The 26,342-nt window shown below is 33.0% G+C and overlaps 1 protein-coding gene across 1 annotated transcript in view; it reads left to right on the top strand.

Moving 5' to 3' along the window:
- Window positions 1-17,523: 17,523 nt before the first annotated feature.
- LOC111045734 (TGF-beta receptor type-1) overlaps window positions 17,524-26,342 on the top strand; it is a gene marked incomplete at its 5' end in the record, with an annotated part of 42,390 nt that continues 33,571 nt past the window's right edge. The window contains one exon of the mRNA XM_039431572.1: window positions 17,524-17,698. Within this exon, the coding sequence (XP_039287506.1) occupies window positions 17,524-17,698 (175 nt within the window). The remainder of the gene's footprint in view (window positions 17,699-26,342) is intronic.

The following is a 26,342-nucleotide window of genomic DNA, read 5'->3' as shown; positions in this document are numbered from 1 at the left end:
TCTTCTACTTCCTCCTCTACATTTTGTTTGTATTTTATTCTACTCCTTTCAATTCTACATTCTCTCATTTTTCCTCTTCTCTTTCACTTCTTTCTGACTAATGATTCCTCTCCTCACTCCATTACTTTTCTCCATTACATTTCTCACCTTCTTCTTCTCTTTCCTCCTCCTTAACCTCTATTTATGTCTACTCTTCTCAATCAATAAATAGTTTATTTTTCCTCCATAGAATGCATACATGTATGTCTTATATAAATACAATTGACAATAAATTAACAAAATATGTTAAAAGTAAAATAGTATCCTATTATATTAAGCGAGCAATTTCTGTATTTTTATATCTGGTTATTTATATCTGGTTATTTATGTTCAACGGATCTCGAAAACGGCTCTAACGATTTTCACGAAATTTGGAACATAGTAGGTTTATGATATAAAAATTCGATTGCACCAGGTCTCATCCTTGGGAAAACTAGCTGAACGACATTAAAAGGATAATTCATCCTTGGCTGAAACAGCTGTGGATAGTAAAAAAGTGAGTGAGCGAGTGAGTATGTGGAAAATCAAAATATCGCATCCCCGAAATTCATAAGATGACATATAGCCAGCTGTGAAATATTAACACGATCATTTTAAGAGAATTGTGTTCTCTTGATCAATAAATGAAAATAACGAGCGAAGCCAATACCTACTATTACTTCAGGCCCCACAACTAATTAATGACGTCATAACATGTAGATTGATTCTCCCTAGATCATAGTAGTTTCTACTAGCTTATCAATGTAACTTTTGTTACTGTATCGATTTTTTATTGGATGGAATACTATCTAAATTTCAGATTAAAGACACTTGTATTTTAATAAATAGAAATTTTATTGAAATAAAAACACTTTATTCCACAGATGCAATAATTTATCCATACTTTCAGCTTGATAGACATAGGCCTACTCGATTCAGTGATAGAGCTATAATTGATAAATTCATCTCAACCAAAAATACTTAATAATATCCTGTATCAGGGTCGAAGGAGAGGTAAATCAAATATAAACCAAATTTTATCTAACTCTTTTTTAGGAAAGAGGCTCCCACAAACTTGATCACAATAAATCTGTGGTACAAAGAAACCCATCAGGAGACTGTTTTTCAGTTAGGTAAAACCTTTAATATTATGTTATGGACAGTTCCAACACTTTGCATTTTCTTTTTTATTTATTAGTTCAAAAGTTCTTCCACACACTTTATTTACACTGTTCTTCCACACTCTAATTACACTGTTATTTTACATTCTATTTACACTGTTCTTCTACACTTAATGTCAACCGTTGTTTTGTAGAATTCAAGTTCTTTCTTCTTATCGCTCGTATCGCTCGTTTCAAAGTTTCATCTTTCGAAAAAGAAAATACCGTACGGAAACTTTTGGAGTCTCGTTATGATTGCCGCAACAATTAGGTACACAACAGTATCCCATGATTTAAAACCCCAAATCCATTATTACTTTTCACAAACGAATATTAGAATGATAAACAAACCATACTCATTGAAATGAAAGGCCGTGAAAATTGAATTTGTAATTCCAATTTTGTTGATTACCATATGAGATGTGATAACAAGCTTCAGCGCTCTTATTTCGCTTGCTTACCGCCAGTAGATCATCGATGATCTACATGTGATGACATCATAGTTTATTAGAGATCAGATGTGGGGCCTGAAGTAATAGTAGGTATTGGCGAAGCTCGGTGCTCCGATATTTAATATTAAATACGGAAGGTCCCTGAAAAGGTTAAAAACATGAGAGCAGGGGCCGAGGTTTCACTATCTTCCATAGTGAAAATTCACTTCATACTGTCAATAATCCTTATAGATAGCCTATATGCTTCTCATTCAATCAATTTCAATACATCAATATAAATAAATTTCAATTTCATTTCGTAGTTTGAATAAATTGAAAATACAATTGAATTATCACAATTATCTTAATTATTATTAAACGAAAGTCCAAATTAAATGCTGTAATTATCATTTGAATAATTGCAATATCCCAGTAATTTCCATCTGTAGACAATTATCTTAGAAAATCTATATCTTTATCCTACCGCTTTATTTGATCCTTCTTGTTATCTTACTCTCCTTACTCCTCCCTCTCCTCCATCGTCTTCTCTTTTCTACTCTTCTTCTTCCATATTTTTTCTATCTCTTTTCCTCTCCTACCATGCCCTACTCTACTCGGCCAAGTTATATTGTGTTGGGGTGCTTCAAAAGAAATCATTGCCATCTTTTTTTGATCATCAAATGTTCGTTTTTTCGTCGATCGTAGGAAGTTGTGCCTGCTTGGAATTTTTTACTACTCAGTATTTATAAACAAGAAGCAGATCTTGAATAATTGCCAAAACTGTGTATCGTCTGAAAATGGGCTATTTTAGAGATGGGCTTCAATTTTTTCAACAGTTCCTGTGTTTTTTCCTGGTGTGCGAAATAATATTAGGGTATTTTCATTCCAATCAAGGTTCCGTTTTCTCCAATAATACAGTGGATAACTATATTCTTTTAAGATGCCTTTCCATCTATAGCCTAGTAGCGGTAGCATTATTGATCATGGTCTAAAATTTGAGATCTCGAATAGGTTTCACTGTCAAATAAGATTGCTGATAATTTTATATTATAAAGTGTTTTTTCTGGTGTGCGAAATAATACTAAGGTACTTTCATTCCAATCAGGGTGCCGTTTTCTTCAATAATACAGTGGAACCCCGTTATAGTACATTTTCTCTGCAGTCCCTTAAAACGTTTATATTATCGCTTTAAACCTTGAAATGTATTACACTCCTATTCAGTATAGACCTCGTAATAGTATGAGTGGTCCCTTGAGGTGTACTATATAAATAACGAGGTTCCACTTTATTCAAATGACTATATTCGTCTAAGATGCCTTTCCATCTATAGTAGCGGTAGCATTATTGATTAAGGTCTAAAATTTGAGCTCTCGAATAGGTTTCACTGTCAAATAAGATTGCTGATAATTTTATATTATAAACTGTTTTTTTCTGGTGTGCTAAATAATACTAAGGTATTTTCATTCCAATCAGGGTGCCGTTTTCTTCAATAATACAGTGGAACCCCGTTATAGTACATTTTCTCTGCAGCCTCTTGAAACGTCCATATAGCTATAAACCTTGAAATGTATTACACCCCTATTCAGTATAGACCTCGTAATAGTATGAGCGGTCGCTTGAGGTGTACTATAAATAACGAGGTTCCACTTTATTTAAATGGCTATATTCGTCCAAGATGCCTTTCCATCTATAGCAGCGGTAGCATTATTAATTAAGGTCTAAAATTTGAGCCCTCGAATAGGTTGCACTGTCAAATAAGATTGTTTCATGTTATAATGGGGCATTTATTTGAAATCATCATGTGATCAAACACAAATCTTTCATTTGACCTTTCAAAGAAATTCTTCTATACATGATAAGGAATATTTCAATGTCGTAATTTTAACTTCATTTCAATAATTCTATTGCATTTATCCTGTATTGGACTTGAGCCTTTTTACTTTCCTTGCCCTATTACCATAGTTAAGGAAAGTATTGCTTTTCGAAAAAAATTAAGGAACCCCAATTTCTAAATTTCTATACGTTTCAAGGTCCTCTGAGTCCAAAAAAGTGGTTTTTGGGTATTGGTCTGTATGTGTGTGCGTGTGTGTGTGTGTGTGTGTGTGTGGTGTGTGTGTGTATAGCTGCGTACACATATTCGTGCTTCCAACCCGCACCGAGCACGCTCCTCCCTCGTACCGCCCTCGTACCACCATCGAACCACAGTCGCAACGCCTACGCACCCATCATGAACGTTACGGAAGATGTTAGATCTTCTCGCGTTCCCCGGTCGAACCACTGTTGCTCGCCGGTCGATCATCAATCGCTCTGCTGGAGTGACGTTCGGTTGCGGAGCAGAGCGACAGTCTGTACGCACCTCAAGAGTGTATGTGCGTCTGTGTACACGATATCTCATCTCCCAATCAACGGAACGACTTGAAATTTGGAACTTAAGGTCCTTACACTATAAGGATCCGACACGAACATTCTCGATCAAATGCAATTCAAGATGGCGGCTAAAATGGCGGAAATGTCGTCAAAAACAGGGTTTTTCGCGATTTTCTCGAAAACGGCTCCAACTATTTTGATCAAATTTATACCTAAAACAGTCATTGATAAGCTCTATCAACTTTCACAAGTCACATATCTGTAAAAATTTCAGGAGCTCCGCTTCATCTATGCAAAGTTTGATTTTAGATTCCCAATTATCAGGCTCCAGATGCAATCTAAACAGAAAATTTTAGGTGGAAAAGATTGAACATGAAAATCTCTACAATTAATGTTCAGTAACATTTTCACCTAAAATTGAAAATACGCTCCTTATTCGATAAAATGTGATTATTTCAATTGCATAGTGTTGGCAACAGTTGATTCTATGAAATCATTCATTCACTATGAAGAGATAGCAGACATCGTTTGTCTCCAGCGTTATTGTCCTGACACCAGCTGGCTCAGATCTTTGAATTAGTAGACTTTAGATGCGCGGGAACACTAGCGTCAGATGATCAATTCTCGTAACTGCAAGGAAAGTTGTGTGAGTGCGCCACACCAGATTTTTGTTATTTTATAATAATGAAAATCATGATTCGTGTAACATCAAATAGTGCAAACGATTAGTGAATGAATAATAATGTGTATAATATGGTAGCAAATGCTCCAACTCAGTTTTGATGATGTACTTAGGGCCGTCTGCACAGTGAAAGTCTAAACTGAATTCAATCAGCTGTTGGCTTAAACTCAAAATGAATCACATTATAACAATGATACTTTATATAGATTTAATCCAGTTTAAGATCAAATTTAGTTTAAACTGGCACTGTGCAAACGCGGTACTTATTGTATGAATGAATAAATAAATATTAGTAGTGGTACTTATCTTCAAGAAGTATACATTTTATGATATAGGTAGACTACTGGGTGATAGAAAATCCACTCCTTCAAAATTCAATTCTCATTTAGATTTTTTACAATTCCTTCAATTGGGACCTTACCAAGATGTGTGAAAAAAGCCTTTGCTATCTTATAGCAATATTGTGTTGAGTGGAATGATAGAAAAGGACAAGAGTAGAATTACCTCCTCAGAAATGAGATACGTAGGAAGGGTGGTTGGAAAAACCAAAAGAGACAGAGTGAGAAATAGTGTGATCAGAGAAACATTAAAACAGGAGGAACTGATTCCACTGTTCAACGAAAAACCCTTGGATGGTATGGCCATGTAGCTCGGATGAGTGATGAACGAAAGGCAAGGCTGGTTATGGAGGCAAGACCAGGAAGAAAACGAGGCAGGGGACGACCACCACTGCAATGGAATCAGTATGTAGAGAGTATAGCTGCCAGAAGAGGAAAGACAATGAATGAAGTAAAGAGAATGGCACAGGATCGTATAAAGTTGAGAGAATGGTTGAAGGAACCCGACGCTTAAAGGTGCGTACAGATTTACGCGCCGCGATCATGAGCAATTCACTTTTAATCAGCTGATGCCAAGCTTTTTATATCTGTATCTTACCGTTTCTGTAAAAATACAGATATAATCAGCTGATTAAAAGTGAATTACTCATGTTCGCGGCGCGTATATCTGTACGCACCTTAACGGCAAAAGGATATGAAAAAGAAGAAGAAGTGTTGAGTGGGTTGGAAGATACGATATTTTACTATAAAATTTGTCTGAGCACTCAAGATAATGAGAGTTAGTTGATCAGCCTGTTGTGCATAATATTAGCGTTGACCCGTTTATGATTTAAATAACACTCAATATGTCTGGTCTAGGCGGTTATTGATAAGAATTTTGAAGGTAGATATTCCCTATCTTCTTGCACCTGAATCAATGCTGCAATTTGCAATCAATATCTTATCACAGAAGCTGCTTGAAAATGTGTCTGGTTCTATAAAAAAATATTCGGATTGGTTATTAACCCTTCACAGATAACTAATATTTTGATTGCTTCACACGAAATATGTGATGAATTGTAAAGATTTACTTCAAACTGTAAGTATACCTTATGAATAGAATCAATGAACTATCGAAGTACTTTTAATAATAAATTTCAAGTACCATTCAACTAATTCTAACATTCTGAAGTGAATCTCACTCTAGGGCTAGTCGACACGTCATGACCCAAGTCTGCTAGATGAGTTAATATTATATGATCATTATGATACTAGTAGTTCTGTGAACAGTAGACCTCGCGCAGTTATAACGACGTCCCAAACCATAAGCACATCCACACTGATACACTAACTATTTATTTGATCCAAAGACCTTAAAGAGATATAGCCACAATGCCTATGCCTTCCCAATGATAGCTCTTACTTGAAATTGAAGGCCGCCATTGGGGTATTTTAGCACAAGATATTATATTTTATTTATTTGTGATACTATAGATCACAAAGGCATTGGTGGCATTGGTATGTAATAATCTTATGGGTTGCCCCCTCAATGGCGGATTTCAATTCCAAGTACGACACTAGCGCTGCATGTGAGTCTATGCATCTTTAAGGTCTTTGATTTGATCAGATCACGCTTACACTATAACGCTTTCCGGAATTTTGCACGAGAAAACCAGAAGACATCTATAGTGAGGTCCACGTTATAATGATAGTATTTGACCAACTTTGGTTTTGCTATCCTTGTCTATCATTCGACAAATCCGGTTGTACTATCCTTTTCTAGGTGATTAATGCAGAGAATCTGCATCGCTATTCTTCTATCTTTATCCACTGCCATTATAACGTGGACCCAGACGAGCTGTTATAAGTTCTTTGCATCCTATTCAATAGTGCATAAAAATTGCATTCAATGAGGCATGCAATTTATAGTCTACACAGCTGTTAATTTTTTACCAAGTTACATTGAGATATTGAATTGCATGCATCATGGCATGCAATTTATAGTCAAATCGACAGCTGATTTATGATGAATAATTCTATAGTCAGATTTTTACTCTAATATTGACGTATGAAGCAGGCTCCTTTTTCCTTTCATATTATCCTTGAAATGCAAAATTTCCAAAAACCTTGTATATACGTCGACGCGCAATTCAAAAAGGAACATACCTGTCAAATTTCATGAAAATCTATTACCGCGTTTCGCTGTAAATGCGCAACATATAAACATTTATACATTAAGAGAAATGCCAAACCGTCCACTTGAATCTTAGACCTCACTTCGCTCGGTCAATTAAATTACCTAGCAGACTCGGGTCACGTCATGTCACGTCGCGTTAATTCTGCTTCACTAACCTAGTTGTCGTGTATGGACCCAATGGAGAACTTATTTAATATGATTTTTTACATAAACTTTGTTAATTTTTGAGTAATCAAGTAGGCGAATAGTTGGTATGAAGCCCTTCTTGAATGATTATTATAAATTAATCTGGTTTTTTTTCAAAAATGACAAAAAATTGGATAATATTTCAGATACACTCAATTTATCAGTTTAACTGCCAACTGAAGATGTCCTGAACTCGAAATTGACTTGATATCTTTCTTTAGTTTGCCTTCTTTTCTCTGTTATTAATAATACTATACAGTATCTCAACTTATTATTCGAGGTTACCAGTTGAAACTTCAATCAAATCTATGTTGTGCTCAATACTCGATGTTGCATACGATTAACATAGTACTTTGCAAAAATTGGAAATGAATGACTAATTCTGCAATCTATAAACTTTGTGAAGTGAAGAACTTTGTGAAGACTTAACCTATTTCGGACTATGTGTAATGTTATATAAACTTGGGAGAGGAATAGCACAAGGTTGCCTTATTTTTCTCACCCTATCATTTTGATGATGTACTTATTGTATGGACCAAAAAAGAATAAACTTATTAAAACAGCTTCATAGTTCTATTCACTTTCATCTGTTTAATTGGAAAATTTTTTCTTTCAATAGAAATACTGATTTTTTTTACTATACTGTTTTTCTTTTTCAATAGAAATACTGACAGAAAATAAATCTCAACTGTTGAATGTAAAAAATTATGTTTTTTTCATAAAAAATACTGACAGTAGGCCTAATGCATCTCACTATATCATCTTGAATTGGAAAAAATATGTTAAAAATTCATTTTTATCTGTTTTGCACTGAAAATGAGGCTGGTCAGAATCATAGCCGATAATTTATGTCTCCTGTGTTATCAGTTGAACCCATGTCATTGCATTAAGTGAATGATTGCACTGTCCTGTCTTATAAAGTGCATTCGCTTTCTTGTCTAGAGAGGGTGAGTGAATACAGTGAGATTCATGTTAAAATGTCAGCATTCTCCATAAATATAATACCAACGCATCCAATTCAACTGATGCTGACAGTAATAATTTGATTGTATGGTATGAGATGTTGTGGTATTTCTCCATAATTGAAAGAATAAGTGCCGGTTGCACAACAGCCGGTTAAATTTTAACCGTGATTAATTCCACGAGAACCAATCAGAGAAGCCGTCTTTTCAATAACGCCTTCTCTGATTGGTTCTCGTGGAATTAATCACGGTTAAAATTTAACCGGCTGTTGTGCAACCGGCACAAAGACTTTGATATTGACAATATCAAAGTCTTATTCTTTCAATGAGGCTGACAGTTTGAATGTGAATTATTGATATTTATTATTTATTTATTTTTTATTTATTTATTATTTATTTATTTATTTATTTATTTATTTATTTATTTATTTATTTATTTATTTATTTATTTATTTATTTATTAGAACAGTCACAAACACGATATTTGGAAAGAGAAACAGGCAATTGCCCAAAACTTCTTCAATTCCTTGATTTTGGCACATAAATAGTCCAAAGTGAGGTTAAGTTTAAAATTTCTGTTTTCACCAAAGATTAACACTCAGAGAATACGTATTCGAGATATGACTGATGAATTTTGAATTTCGAAGGGTTGATAAGAACCGGAAATAACACTAAACAATCCGAAAGTTTCAATAATATTGAAATAAACTTGAAAATTTTGAGCAGAAAAATTAAATCTACTATTACTGCAACTATCAGCTGATTTTGGATCTTACCGGTAAATGTTCACTTACAAGATACATTGTAGTTGGGGAAAATGTACCTATAATATTACCTTGTATTCAAGGTAGAATACTACCTTGTATTAGTAATACTAGCAAAATATGTATTAGGAATTAGCAAAATATTAAGAATATAATAATAAGAATTATTAGGAATACTAGTCGTCAGGCTCGCTTCGCTCGCCATATCCGTCTAGCCAGGGGGCTCCGCCCCCTGGATGCCTGACTGGATCGTCCAAGAATGAGATCAGCAGGCTCGCTTCGCTCGCCTGCATTTTTAATTTGTAGGACGATCCAGTCGGGGGTCCAGACTAAACGTTTGGCTAAACGGATAAGGCGAGCGAAGCGAGCCTGACGGTTGGTAATATAATATTCCCAGGAATAGCTCTGATTGAAGTAGCAGTGCCCAATCAATTTTTCCGCGATAAATGCATTTCAATCTTCAACTTGGTGCCAACCTAACAAAGTCAACTCAACTTAATGCCAGCCAACCTGACAAAAGTATTAAAAGTATTTGGTTACCAGTTAACAACTGTTTCGAAGAGGTACTCTCGCTAGATTATAGTTCTATATTAACATATGGTATGGACATTTTTCAATTATAATCGAGAGAATAAGAAGAATATACATGCTAAAAGACGAACTTTAACCCTTATAAACCTCCCTTAGAGTTAAAATATAGCCAAAAGATTTCTTAGTGCGCCTCTAAAGGGCCAACTGAACATACCTACCAAATTTGAACGTTTTTGGCCCGGTAGATTTTTAGTTTTGTGAGTGAGTGAGTCAGTCAGTCAGTCAGTGAGTGAGTGCCATTTCGCTTTTATAGATATAGATTAGCAAAATTATGAAATAGAAATAAATAGAAATAGAAATTTCTTTATTGACATAAGACATTTAACAAAATGTATGGTCAATCGTCACATATATATATCCATACATACATACACATATACATATAAAGATATATACATATACACATACATATAATATTAAACAAAAAATTCAAAGCACAGAAACAATACGATTCTACAGTACAAAGTAATTTACAAACCCATTTTCACAATAATTCATATATACGAAAATCAATTTCATAAAAAACAGCCACTGTATAAATGCATTTTTGCTGCAGGATAAATTTAACAGTTTTTTTGAAACTCATACAAGAAAGGCTTCTAATAGATAGTGGCAAGAAATTGTACAATTTTACTCCAATAAACAGCCAGCTTTTTTGTGATCGTGAATACCTGAGGTATTCAGTTCTTATGTTATTTCTGTGCCTCGTATTATGATTATGGACTTAATCCCCTTTATACGTATGTATATAGAGAAGCAGGCTCATAACATAGACGGACGGCAGAGTCAACAGCTTAAGTTTTTTGAAAAGAGGCCTACAATGAGATCTTTGGTTTTCATTCATTATTATTCTTACTGCCCTTTTCTGAAGCCTAAAAATCTCAATGGACCTACTGCAATTGTATATTGTATATGTATCCAAGGTAGAATACTACCTTGTATTCTAGGTACATTGGTTGGGGGTATATTATAGATTATAATAATAGTAATAATTCTGTCGTAAATCTCTATTCATCTTCAAACTGCAAATTTGCTTTATTGATACTTTAACCTTTCTGTATTGGTTGAGTGAAAAGCTTTGGTGTTATTTGTAAGGAATGCTGGCACTTAAAAGTGAATTTTACTATAGATAAAATTGTTTTAAACTCGATTTAAAAGAAAGCAATGATGCTATTTAAAAGGAATTCTTTCAATTTGAAGGGAAATCCTAAAATGGTTTGTTAATAACTTATCAACAAACTCGCTCAGTATAAAAATTAATATGATGTTATTGATTCGATTTATTTATAACACTATTACATCAGTTTCTATCATAATAATCTGTATTTTTTCAATATTGATTTGCTAGATGAAACGGCTGGCATCTTATTAAGAAATTCGTAAATATTAAAATTAATATGAGGTCACCAATTCAATTAATTTTATCAAAACTGGTACTCACATGATTGATTTTTCAATAAGTATAGATAACAGATTGAGATTCTCACAATTAGTTGAACAAATATTTCGTATCCATTAAAAATTTATTAGGAGCAATCGAATAGAATAAGTTATATCAAAAATATAAGCCGATAGTCCACGTATTTCTTTCCTAAAAAGGTGTGTTACGCTGGTAGTCTCTCATACTGTAAAGTACTCAATCAATCAATCAATCAATACTGTGACGTTCATACACTCTCCCCCCAATAAAACAGTAAAAATCTACAATAATCGATAATAATCGACTTGAGATAACAGTAAAAGTTGTGCCATAAACGCCCTATACCATGGAAGATCTACCTACGCTATTGTTTCTCTATGGCTAGGCACTTTAATAGTAAAATTTAGTGCCGGTGGTACAAAAGCCGGTTAAATTTTAACCGTGATTAATTCCACTAGAACCAATCAGAGAAGCCGTCTTTCCAAAAAATCCTTCTCTGATTGGTTCTCGTAAAGTTAATCACAGTTAAACTTTAAACGACTTTTGTGCAACCGGGTCTTAGAATTTTATTAGTAAAGTATTGTTGTTGAATGAACTTTTTCTCTCGAATCTTCATTAAAATATTGAAAAATAGAATTTTTCTTTGGAAATAGTATTTTTCATGAAAATTATCTAAATTAAAAACAATCTATGAAGACTATTTATTCACTTACACCCTTGTTGTTGAAGATTCTAAACAATTCATTGGCCGAATCATCATTGGGTTTTCCAATTCAGTAGAGTGGGAGCTTCAAATGAGTCTAGTATTAAAGTTCAATGGATTTCAAACTCAAGTACAGAGCAATTCATTTCTCTTTTAAAACATTTACTTGAATTATTCTTCAATTTCTCTCCATCTATAATTTTTTCTGCTTGTCTAGATCTTCCTATGTAACTAATGTTTGCCAATCTGTCGCTCAGTGGGACATTTGTCTAGGAAAGTTTGCAGCCTGAAATCTAGAAGAGTCTAGAATATTGCCTAGCTATACTCTGGTCTAGTTCCTGCTCTAGGTCTACGTTTGGATCTGCGACTATGCTTATACAATTATTTGAATTGTATTTCAAATATAATATCAATAACAATAACAATTTCTCATTGTTAATGCTGAATTGTATTTCATATCTGTAACTTTTCTTACAAGAAGTGTAGATCTAGCTCTCGTGTCTTTGTCAGTTTGTAGACTATGATATTTTGCCTATTTTTGGCTTTATTCTTCAGTTAAATTCGTCCCAAGTTCTACGTTTCAATCTACATTCGACAGTTTATAGAATTATAAATTATATATATATATATATATATATATATATTATATATATATATATATATATAAGTTATATATATATTATATTATTATTATTATTATTATTATTATTATATATTATTATATTATTATATTATATATTATAATTGTATATTGTATAGTACGTACTCTACTCTCTGTAAATATTATTTTATTCGTATTGTCATTGTTTGAACATTGAATCAATCAAGTTATGGAAATGTCTTGTTTGTCAATACTAATAAAAATATATACTTTTCTACAATAGCTCTATAATTTCGAATGCTCAAATGTTTTTATTACAATACATTGACTAAAATATTGCTTAGCCTTTGCTATTAGCTTCAGTTCAGTTTGTCTCAACGTGTCAAAAGTTTGTAAACTTGAATAATTCATAACTCACCATTTGTGTATTTTCCCCTCTGTCTCTACTCAAATGCTTAGAAGTGAGCAATATATTATTGACTCAAATATTGCGTAGATTCTGTTCTTTACTCTACTCCAGTTTCTGCTTTATAGAGACCTTCACTTTAAACTATCTATAATTCTTATTAATAACATTGGCGATTCCCTTTCAACGAATGCTGACAGAAATAATTTCACCAGATATTGATAATGGTGTAACAACCGAAACCTGTATATCGATTTTTAATAAATCTGTGACTTGACAACCTCGTCTTTTCATTCAGTCTGGATCACTACCACAATATCACCTTCACAACTATTCGGAAAGAGAAATAAATCTCACTAAAACACAATTATTCTTGGATTTACGTTCATGCTGGAACGTTTGATCAGCTTGTAAACTAAAATAATATTACTATCGCAGATTTGTGCCATGTTATTCGCACAGCCCACATGGTAACGTTGAAGTCTTTGTAAAGTTTAGAGGAAACTCGCACGAGATAATGGTCTAGACAGGAAAGAGCTTTTAAAACCAAAATCCAGAGTTGGCAAGTTGATCAAGAAATGTTACTGGCGATAAAGACTGGAAATCCTTGGACAGAAGAGAGAAAGCGCCGAGAGAGATGCTGAGAATTATGGTCACAATGAATGGCGAAAAAGCTCTCAGACGTTTTGCGTTGTTTGTGTTGTATTCGTTTCTTATAATTTGACATGATCTACACATTTTCTAAAACAACACTCAATTAAAATGATAATCAGATTTTCAACTTATTATTTAGAAGCTTTATATTGTAGCTTTGACACATGTCTCTTTTCATTTACCAATATTCTAGATCCAGAATCTCGACTAAATTTAAATTATTGATTTCATACTGAAGTTTCTTTCTAATAATATATAGGGTGACAAAGAATAACGGGAACTTTTAAAAACGCCATTAAACATTAGTGGGAAGGGCAAAAATGATTTTTATTCAAACTAATGTAAAGTTCAAGACTTGCCATTTGTGAATGATTAATAACATCTATCACTTTTTGACAATTACTTCTTCAAGATGGCTTCCTCCTGCACGAATACACTCTTGAAATTCGTGTTGAGATTCCTGAACGCTGCAATGCTGCATTGCTGCAATGCTGCACTGCTGCATTCCTGAAATGCAGCAACATTCCATCTGGGATACTGTCAATTTCATTTTGAATTGTCTGTTATGATTCAACCACAGGTATTGGGCAAGTTGTGAAAACGTTTGATTTTAGATAGCTCCAAAAACAGAAAATTGCAGGTGGACAGATCATGGGACCAGGAAACGCAGATGTTGCAGCGATCAATGAGGAATCGTCAACACAGATTTCAAGAGTGTACTCGTTCAGGAGGAAGTCTTCTTAAAGAAGTAATTGTCAAAAAGTGATAGATGTTATTAAAAATTCTAAAATGGCAAGTCTTGAACTCTGCATTAGTTTGAATAAAATCATTTTTGCCCTTCCCACTAATGTTTTATGGCGTTTTTAAAAGTTCCCGTTATTCTGTGTCACCCTGTGCATACTTTATTGTAAATTTGGACCATCTCCTCGTTCTTCCTTTTTCATTCAACTACTATTGAAATAATCTTTATAAAATTGACTTTAAACAATCTAGTGGATCTAATGGATATTTTATATATCTTTTTTTTTGCTGAGAGTGATGCCCACATGAGCTCTAGGCTTGTGCGTGGGTAATGAGGTTAATGATAAAGAGAGATGAATGGACCTGCAGTTTTAGTTTGGATTGCGAACTACCTATTGTCTCTTTATTTAATTCTTTCTTTATTCATGTTTCCTATTTGCACCTCCTATCCATATAAATCCCTTGTTGTGCCTCTCATCGTCTTTCCTAATTATTACATTATTTGCATAATGTCACTCTCATTATTTGCATAATGTAATTCCATAAATTACATAATTTATTTTCCAATTTTTTATTCTACTTGATTTGATCAGTTTTTGTCAATCCATTAATAGATTCTAAATAGCGAATTGAAATGCTTAGCCTTCAGTGTATCGAAGATTTTGATTAAGGAAACAAAAATATATCTCATGGGAAATAATAAATGATATTTGTGTATTTCCCCATTATTTGTTCTGTTTCAATAACTGTTATTAATTTTGAAACAAAGCTTTCAAAACTATCATAAAGAGTCAAATGTGTGTGCGTGTGTGATGTGTGTTTTTATTATTTCATAATTATCATAGCTATAGCATTGCATTTCTTTACAGCCTGGTCAATATATTATTGATTCCCAATGTTTTTAATCAATCAATCAAATTTATATGATATTCCATGAAAAATATATGATGTATTTTTTTATGCATCTCTGTGTACAAGTTTATCAATTATGCTCATTTCCCATAATTAAATTTCTATCGTCATTACAATAATATTATGATTTTTAGCATTGCTAGTGAATTGTGTTAATGAGTGACCTTTGTGACCATAATCACTATTATCTATTACCAATTTTTCTAATTTCCACTCTAAATAATAATTGTTTCTTCCTTGTTCCTTATGATTATGATCGACGTTTTTATTGCGTTTTTAATACTAATCACTCTAGTGACAGATTAAGATAATTTTCTGAGGAGATCAGTAGCTTCTTGATGAACTATGATTGTTGTGAAATAGAAACTTCAATTTAATCATTATCTAGGAAACTTCGTCATTGCATTGTTCGAACTATAGCGTGATTCACTCTCAGCTGGCAGCATTGGTTTAATGGGAACGCATTGATGTTATATATAAGGAATATTGACATTTTGGAGTGTATTTCACTTTCAATTTTGAATTGATTTTCATGTTTAGTTCAATGTTCATCCTAAAATGAAATTCGTATAGGGTAATTCGTATAGATAGTAATTCCTACTATCTTCCAATATCAAATTTCTATACTATTCTAAAAATATTCTCCTACATAGAATATCATGTATATTATTCTTGAACATTTGTCCAACTTTCCCAATTTACAGTATTTTTTGGTGCATTTCTCCTTTTTTATTCTATTCTATTTGTTAATATTTTGAATCATGTAATTATCCAATCGTTTTTGTGTTTTTCATTTATTTTTAAAGTGCTCTTTCTCATTTAAAAAACTCTTCATTCGTTATTACAATATGTCTAACAGTTTATCTTATAAAATCACTCAGTGAAATTTTATTTTGATGTTTGATTTTGTCTTGTAATTTGGCATTTAAATGAGGTCTGGCAAATTCATTAGGAATTATTATTTCATATGCTTAAAGTATTTCGGAATGCACATCACATACATACGGATTTATAAGGTTTTAGTTTTAGTATGAAGGGCTTATTGACAATTAATAAGAATCATAATCAAAATAAATATTAATAGCATATGGCCATTCTCTGTCTCAAGAATGAGTGTTGAAAATTTGCTTTATTGTTTTATTTTTGTAACTTCTATTATATTTTATCAGTAAATAATTGAGTTCTATTGGGCTAAATCTTATCAAAAGGATTCTGTTACTTAGAATATTGATGGCAATTACGTCTTACTATGCAATCAATGTATTTTATTGTTACAGGAGAATGCTATCAACCATATGCTCATTATTGAAGATTGTAAAAATAAATAATTACATTCAAATCATGAATTAGATTATCATAGTACTAGTTGAAAGCTAAGTTCGAAGTCATTAAAAATCTGTATAAATTGATATTATTTGTACTCCTTTATGTAATTTGTGTTATTTTCAGGAAGTTTTAATGTTTTTGAAAACTTTATAATGCTGTATTTTCTTGTATTTTATTGAATATACTGTATATTTTATGTATGCACAATTATTACTTATCAGTAATCAATACTTGGATTCGTTTTATGTTTTGCATTGAGGGCTTTTGATTTTTTTTGTGATTTAGCATTTTGATGCACATATAGACTGTTCTTCCTCTTCTAAATTGCTGTCTCATTGTTCTTCCCAAAATTCCTTATTTTCATAATTTTTTATAATGATTTTCAATCTATGCTTTTCTACATTTCAGCAATACTTCCATGGCGCTTCAATATTCTCAATTGTGCCAAATGTTCTACCATACTCTATCAATTCATTCATGCACGTCAGAAACATTTGAGATGAATGTATAAAATAAGCATTGTTCCATTCCATTCCATTTAATGTCACTGTTTCAACAGGATAATTTTTCTTTTTTTGTAGTCAATATTAATTTAAAATTGAAAACTATCAAGGCTATCTTTATACAGCTGATGTTTGGGTCAGTTCAAGGTTAAAGTTTGAACTAAAATCGATTTGCTAATGGCTCAAATGTCTAATTTGGTTTAAACTCATAAAAAAACACATAATGGATTAAATTATGATGCTGTTAAGAATGGCTGATTTAATCCACTAGCTGTGTTTGACTGGGCATCTTTTTTAAGATTTGCCTGTTTTGAATTCATAGGGTATTTATTATATCCATTCATCTCTCCATTGAGAAACTCTACAACTTTCTAATTTCTCTTTATTTCAGCTACATCAGACACAAATTTCTGTAATTCATTGTGTTTTCTCATATCTTCAGTGAATATTATTGTAATTTATTTGTAATTAATTGCACTTGTTTATTGTACATTTCCCATGCATTGTGTATGTTGGCATTTCTTTTGAGTCTCTGTCACGCCCCTTCAAGTGTGTGTATGTGTATGCGTGTGTGGTGCCTAAAGGTGCCTGCCGAAGGGCGCATTTTTCCCGCCAGAGGCGCCACTGGTTTGCGCGCGCAAGTCCGCCATCTTGTGCTGTCGTGACGCCGACTACTGCAATCTGCAGCTGAATCCAGGTTTAGCAGCCGTAGAGCACAACGGGTCGAACCCAGCCGCCGCTGCTAGTCCGCCCTCAGGTAACGACTGAGTGAGGACACCGTGTGACGTCATCAGAGTGCTGCTAACAAAATGTGTCCTCCTTGCCTCTTACCTCTGTTTTTTGTGGCGCGGGTCTTTCACGTGAGCTGATGGGTTCAGACTAAACAGTTTATATAAATAACACTACAACAAAGATATCCGAAATGAACGTTTCTATAAATTCAGTCATATAAATAGTTATCTAATCTAGTAGTAATATGAACCCAAATCATGCCCAAAATTCTGTCAATTTTCCTTTGCGTTTTGCTCCTTCAATCTGTTAATACTTATTTCACCCTAAGTTTCAATATTTAATTAACAAAAAGTATTAAAAATAAAATAAAAACATCAAGTACCCTTTTATTTATTAAAAACAATATAAAAAATGAAGTACTCTTTTATTTAAAACATTTTAAACAACTAACTATAGTTTTGGTCTTTGGCAATTTTCAAGTTTAAATGCATGAATTACTAGTTGTTTAAAATATTTTTAATAAAACGGTACCTCAAGTTTTTATATTGTTATCAATATTTTAAAAAAAGTAGCCCATACAATTGAAGTGATTTTATAATTATAAAAATTTACAATTATGGCCATTAGTTGAAAAATTACTTGAGTATAACATATTATATCCAATATCAATTGGAGAGAACAATTCATCCAATCAAAGTTTGTAGTATCATAACTAAGAATCCATCCCCACTTTTAAATTTCAAATTAATTTTTGATTAAAGGATGTAGTACATTAAAATAAATCAAATTAGAACACAACAAATTCAGAAATTTCAGTAATGTAAAACAAATTTCTGTAGAAAAAACTTTAAAATATAATTCATAAATAAGAATTTGTATAATAAAATTTTAACAATTTATATGCAATATTTATTTATACAATTTTTAATATGAAATTCGATGAAAAACGAAAAAAACAGAATTCCCAACTTCTAAGCAAGAACTTCCAATTACAAAAATCTCATTAACATTTCAAAAAAATGATGACTTGATAATTTTTAAATTTCCAAAGTTGAAAGTCCTCATATAGATGCAACATCTTATAACATAGATCTTGATCTATAACTAACTAGTCTTGATTTTTGACTCTAACTCTGATTTAACTCTTAACTCTGAAAATTAACTATTGATTGTAGACTCTGACACTCAACCCTTAACTTTACTTTATCCTCAACTGTACACTGATAGTCTTGACTCTCGGTTTTGACCTTTGAACTTGATTATTGACTGAGTCTAACTCTCAACACTTGAATCTGAAGCTGGGCTGTTGATTATTAATTGTACACTCTGAATCTCAACCCTAAACTTTGAACTGTGACTCTTACATAGTCACTCCGACTCCAGTCTCTAACTAAACTCTTCTGACTCTAGTCCCCAACTAGACTTGAGTCCCCAACTAGACTTGAGTCTCCTAGACTTGAGTCTCTAGTTTCTCCATTCTTGAGTCACCAACTCTCGACTCTACACACTTTATTATTGATTCTAGTCGATAACTCTTGACTCTAGTCTCTTCATTCTTGACTCTAGTCCCTAACTCGTGACTCTAGTCTCTTCATTCTTGACTCTAGTCCCTAACTCGTGACTCTAGTCTCTTCATTCTTGACTCTAGTCCCTCACTCTGGACTCTAGACTCTTTATTATTGACTCTAGATCCTAACTCTTGACTCTAACTTTCGACTATAGACTTTATTATTGGATCTAGTCTCTAACTCTTGTCTCTAGTCCCTATCTCGTGACTCTATAGTGAGGTCCACGTTATAATGACAGTATTTGATCAACTTTGGTTTTGCTATCCTTGTCTATCATTCGACATAGCCGGTGGTACTATCCTTTTCTAGGTCCACACCGATGCCAATTATGTTTTTGACAGTGTAGAAATATAATTAATTAGAGAATCAATCGGCATCGCTATTCTTCTATCTTTATCCACTGCCATTATAAAGTGGACCTCACTATTGTCTCTTCATTCTTGACTCTAGTCCCTCACTCTTGACTCTAACCTCATTATTATTGGTTCCTAACTCTTGACTGTTACTTTTGACTCTAGACTTTATTATTGGTTCTAACTTTTGACTCTAGTCCCTTACTCTCGACTCTTTATTATTAACTAGTCCCTAATTCTGGACTCTAGACTCTTTATTATTGACTCTAGTACCCAACTCTTGACCCTAGTTTTTTTTATTATTGACTCCAGTCCCTTACTCTCGAATCTAACCTCTATATTATTGACTAGTCCCTAACTCTGGACTCTAGACTCTTTATTATTAACTCTAGTCACCAACTCTTGACTCTAGTCTCTTCTTTCTTGATGCAAGTCCCTAACTCGTGACTCTAGTCTCTCTATTCTTGACTCTAGTCCCTCACTATGGACTCTAGACTCTTTATTATTGACTCTAGTCCCCAACTCTTGACTCTAGTTTTTTATGATTGGGCTCTAGTCCCTTACTCTCGACTCTAACCTCTTTATTATTGACTAGTCCCTAACTCTGGACTCTAGACTCTTTATTATTAACTCTAGTCATCAACTCTTGACTCTAGTCCTTTACTCTCGACTCTAGACTCTTTATTATTGACTAGTCCCTAACTCTGGACTCTAGACCATAACTCTGGACTCTATTATTAACTCTAGTCACCAACTCTCGACTCTAGACTCTTTATTATTGACTAGTCCCTAACTCTCGACTATCGACTCTTTATTATTGACTCTAGTCCCCAACTCTCGACTCTCCATTATCGACTCTAGTCCCTAACTCTTAACTTTAGACTCTCCATTCCTAACCTATCCTAACCTAACCTAACCTAACCTAACCTCCTCGCAATCACGTTGAAAGCCTTAACTGTAACTCTCGATCGACTCATGACTCCCACGCACCTCTAAAACCTTGGCTCACGTGAAAGACCCAATGCGTGTGTGCCGTCTTGACTCACAGTCCTAATCTGTCTAATACGCGTGTGTGTTGTGTGTGTGCCCCCGCAGGTGCCTCGATAAGTCCATCATCTATCCTCCTGAGAACCCGCTCATATGTCACAATTCTAACCCGCTTAATGACACCTTCGTCATAGGCTGCTGCAAGGATTATGACTATTGTAATAGGAACCTCACTCCGACGCTGCACATCAAGACCAAAGGTAGGTGCCTTCCGAACCACACAATTGGAGACGGTTAGCATGACACAATCTGTACAAACTTCGTCTGCTGTTCCAACCCTTGGCTTGGCTGTAGATTTTGTTGTATATATGACATGTTTGTGCATCGAGTTGTTTTGATATTACTGACTTGTTAGTGCTTATTTAACACATTTAAGGCTAGGCGTAAGTTGAAACACTCATCAAAAAACAAAATTCCAGCCTGAAAAGTAAAAGTGTCATAACCTACATTTATTCAATCAATTGAAATTAAAATTTATTTGCAAAAAATAATATGTAGTCTACAAACAGAAATTTTAATAGAATTTAAATAATACAAATTGTATAAACACTACCTAATTTAATTTATTTGTTTATAATGTCAGGGCACCAGGGAAGACCTATATTATTGCCTTTTTGATTTCGATTTGGACGTTAATAAATATTAGAAAAGGGACCGTTTTGGGCCTGATGTATAGTAGTTGTAAAGGATTAAATATAAATAGATCGTCGGTCCCGGCTACCTAAAAAGTAGTCGTTAGGTCATGTCAGAGGCCCTGAAATTATTATTATTAAACGAGAATCCAAATTATGTCATTTCTAAGTGCCATTTTTGTGTTTAAACTTGGTGTGGTTGTATAAAAATTGTTACTAGTAATTTTCCATAATAATTGAACATTCATGTAGCCCTATTTAAATACTTCATATTGTATTTATTTACACATAAAAGTGAACATATTGTTAATTGATATACTACATTTTTAAAAAATTTATTTCATTTAAAAAACACGACATGTTTCGAATCATTTGGTCATAGTGACTTCACTTCAGGACAAGCCACCTAAAGTCTGACTGTGTCATTTCACACGTGTTTTAAAGTGTTTCAACTCCCGCCTAATCTTATATACTGTAATGTAAAATATGATGTATCTAGTTTTACATTTTTGTAGTTTAGTAATAAGCTGTTGCTATAATAATTTTCTTCTCTATTCTGTCCTTTTATCGCTAATTTTTCATTTTTTACAGTTAGTATATAAGTATTTTCTTGTATTTTGCATGTTGAAATAGTGTTTTTCTTCATGTACTGCTCTTAATCATGTATTATCTTGATCTAATCAAATTTTGTTCTATTTCTTCCTTATCTGTCTAGAAACTTCTGTATTTTCTTCATTTTTCTGTCTATCTTTTTATATTTTTCTTGCTTCTTTTAACTATTTTGTATCTTATCTGTCTTTGTTTTCTATATGTCTATCCTATTTTTCATTCCTTGTCATTTTCCACTAACCTATTTACTTTTGATTCTATATTTTTACAACTATTTTTTTGAATAGTCTCTTTTTCTTTTGTTTCAACTGAATTTTTGTCTTCCTCTTATCACCATAATTTTCTTTCTTATTCAATATTCTACAGGGTGATTTAAAAAGGACTTTGCAACTTTGAAAACTCATATAAATCTTATTGAGCAAGTCACAGAGCTGGTTTTGTGTTGTTTTAAAGGAAAACACTTCAAGTTTTTTTACCTTAAACTAAAGATGTTCTATGTGACTTCCGTTGGCTGTCCTGCAGATATCTCATCGATAGTCGATTTCTTCCCAGACTCGCACTAGCATTTCGGGTGTCACTTGCTCAACAGCAGCGCAAATCCTTGCTCTAAGTTCAGGTAGAGTGGCTGGCAAAGGAGGTACTTACACCATATTTTTTATGAAACCCCACAAGAAAAAATCCGGCGGTGTTAGGTCTGGGGAACGAGGAGGCCATGCAATTGGCGCATTACGGCCGGCCAATCCACTGATTTGGAAAGAAAATCCCGGACGTCAGTCAGATAGTGTGGTGGTGCGACATCTTGCATGAGGAAAACATTTCGTTCTCAGTCATCCTCATCGATCTGTGGTATCAAAAAATTTTGCAACATATTAAGGTACACTATCCCGTTTTTCAAACACAGCTAGCACGCTCGGGTCCAGTGAAGGCAGCCATCTTCGACGTAACTGCCGCTAGCGCTTGTGCTGCGCGACCAGGCACTAGCGGACTACGCGAGTCAAAACTTGGAATGTTTTTCTTTAAAACGACACCAAAGCCAGCTCTGTACATTGTTCAATAAGATTCATATGAATTTTCAAAGTTGTAAAGTGCTTTTATAAATCACCCGGTATTTATTTCCAGTATCTTGTCTATCTGTTGACTATTCATTCTTCCCTCTCCAGAACCTATTTCCCTTCTATCTCTATCTTCAAGGGTAAACGTCAAAAACGAACCTTTATGCTGAACTTTTCCATAAACATGAGAAGTTTATATTTTACTTGATAATATTTTTATTACAAAAACAATCTATTTATTACACTTTATCGCTTTTTGACATGATTGATAATTGAATTTCTGTTAATGTTTTTGAATTTTTTTATTGTACAAGAGTGATGCCACAAGTGTGTTGTTCTAGAAGCATAATTTTCTTGTATAACGTGAATAGTAAATTATAAATTGTGTAACGGTTGGTATTACCTTTTAGATATTTCATATCAAAAGCAACACCTTTTAGATATTTCATATCTAAAGCAACACCTTTTAGATATTTCATATCTAAAGCAACACCTTTTAGATATTTCATATCTAAAGCAACAATTTTTAGATATTTCATATCTACAGCAACACCTTTTAGATATTTCATATCTAAAGCAACAGCTTTTAGATATTTCATATCCAAAGCAACACCTTTTTGATATTTCATATCTAAAGCAACGACTTTTAGATATTTCATATCTAAAGCAACACCTTTTAGATATTTCATATCCAAAGCAACACCTTTTAGATATTTCATATCTAAAGCATCACCTTTTAGATATTTTATATCTAAAGCAACACCTTTTAGATATTTCATATCTAAAGCAACACCTTTTAGATATTTCATATCCATAGCAACACCTTTTTGATATTTCATATCTAAAGCAACACCTTTTAGATATTTCATATCTAAAGCAACACCTTTTTGATATTTCATATCTAAAGCAACACCTTTTAGATATTTCATAAATAAACCTCAATAAATGGGACTTGTGTATTTGAGTAGCATAAGAAACTAAGTCTTCTTTAGGTGCTCCAAGTAGCTGCATTAATTCGAGTATAGTTTACATCGCTTTCAAATAAGTATACCGTAGTAGCAAAAAAAAGCGTTTTGTGTTGTAAAGAGCATGTTTGCAGGAGGTTTGTTCTTTTTGTGTCTACCCTTGAAAAAATAGTTTTCTTCTGATCTTCCTCAATCAATCTTTCTTTTCACCCTTCTTCTTTTCAATCTATCAAATTTTTACTTCCAGCTAACGATCGCATTTTACCGTTTTTGTCTCCTTCTTAGGTGTCTTGATAAAGAAATTAACTTACCGTTCAAGAATCTTACCTGGTGTTTAAACCACTCGAATCTAGCCTTTGACGAGCCCTATGTTCTGGAATGCTGTTGGGACAGGGACTACTGTAACAAATATTTGCATCCGAATTTCCAAGGTAAGAAAAATTCTCTGTGAAAAGTGCCGGAAAATTATTGTGGGATCGATTTTTGGAGGATGTAAAATTTACCTATCCTGAACAAGTTTAACTTTATTTCTGAGCACCTGCTAATTGGTCTTAATCGGCATGATTCCGCTGTTTTCGGAAAGTTTAATTTAGGGGGATGAAATATTTTGAAAAATACATTTCGAATATGCTTTTTTATCAGTCCACTTATTAATTCTAGAGTCAATCACTTTGGTATACATTTCGGGAAATCTATAATCTATCACTTGTTGGTATAAATTTTATGAAATTCATAATTTAATTCCTCAATAATCAGTAATTCCTGACCTCACTTGGTATAATCTAATAAATTTATAACTATAGTACTGAAATCAAAAACTTGTTGGTATAAAACAGGAAAAAATCTGCTACTGTTGCAGATCTAGTAAAATCTAGATGGCTTGAGATTCTTTGTATTGCAATACAGTCAATACCTATTACTGTTTTTGTCTCCTTCTTAGGTGTCTTGATAAAGAAATTAACTTACCGTTCAAGAATCTTACCTGGTGTTTAAACCACTCGAATCTAGCCTTTGACGAGCCCTATGTTCTGGAATGCTGTTGGGACAGGGACTACTGTAACAAATATTTGCATCCGAATTTCCAAGGTAAGAAAAATTCTCTGTGAAAAGTGCCGGAAAATTATTGTGGGATCGATTTTTGGAGGATGTAAAATTTACCTATCCTGAACAAGTTTAACTTTATTTCTGAGCACCTGCTAATTGGTCTTAATCGGCATGATTCCGCTGTTTTCGGAAAGTTTAATTTAGGGGGATGAAATATTTTGAAAAATACATTTCGAATATGCTTTTTTATCAGTCCACTTATTAATTCTAGAGTCAATCACTTTGGTATACATTTCGGGAAATCTATAATCTATCACTTGTTGGTATAAATTTTATGAAATTCATAATTTAATTCCTCAATAATCAGTAATTCCTGACCTCACTTGGTATAATCTAATAAATTTATAACTATAGTACTGAAATCAAAAACTTGTTGGTATAAAACAGGAAAAAATCTGCTACTGTTGCAGATCTAGTAAAATCTAGATGGCTTGAGATTCTTTGTATTGCAATACAGTCAATACCTATTACTGTTATTAACAATGATAGTAACTTAGTAGGTATTGATACAATACATTATATTAGAGTGATTAAAACCTGGTGGACTCTTTATTTAATACTGTTATGGGATTCTGATTAAATTTAATTTATTTAACAATTGAGTTCGTGTCTTAGTTGAACTGGGTAGTCGGATGCAAAACTGATGAAAAATTGTAGAAATAATTCATAAGTTGGAATTAATATATGATAAAGTATGTCCGAAAATATATCGGTGATCGGACTGAAATTCGATGAACAATCTAAGAATAAGAAGAATAAGAAGAATAAGAATGATTTTTATCCCTTTAGTGCATACAAACACAAACAATGCTATCGGAAACGTCAAAATATACATTATAAATACATCATAATAAAATAACAGAATAATAGAATAAAAGTTTCATTCCATTCAGGACACAAACAATGCTATTGGAAACCTCTATTTAAGGTTTCCTCCTTATATATCTAAGAATCGACAGTAATAATATGCAAAATAAGAGGAGCAAATAGCATCCATCAAAGCAAAGCCGATAAATAAACTAACTAAATAAACTAAATAATAAGTAAGATAACAATATAAGTAAACTGAGGTAGACAAGTTTTAGAAGTAAGAACAGAACGACGTACAGAGTGTGAAAATAAAATCCATTTTTTGTTCCCAAAATATAAAAACATCAAATGAAGACCACTTAAATAGACACAATTATTACAAAATACTAAAATAGTCACGGATAGTTCATTAAAATGTTTAACTATTTTTAAATGCATCGGGTTTTCCAGTTAACATTTCACGCATTTTACAGTTTTGAATTATGGATTTCGAGCGCTCTTGCAGTCGTTTGAAAATCTTCTTTCTCGG

Source organism: Nilaparvata lugens, chromosome 6, assembly GCF_014356525.2.
Source record: "Nilaparvata lugens isolate BPH chromosome 6, ASM1435652v1, whole genome shotgun sequence".
NCBI lineage: Eukaryota > Metazoa > Arthropoda > Insecta > Hemiptera > Delphacidae > Nilaparvata > Nilaparvata lugens.
This window is presented reverse-complemented; position numbering and strand designations above follow the sequence as displayed.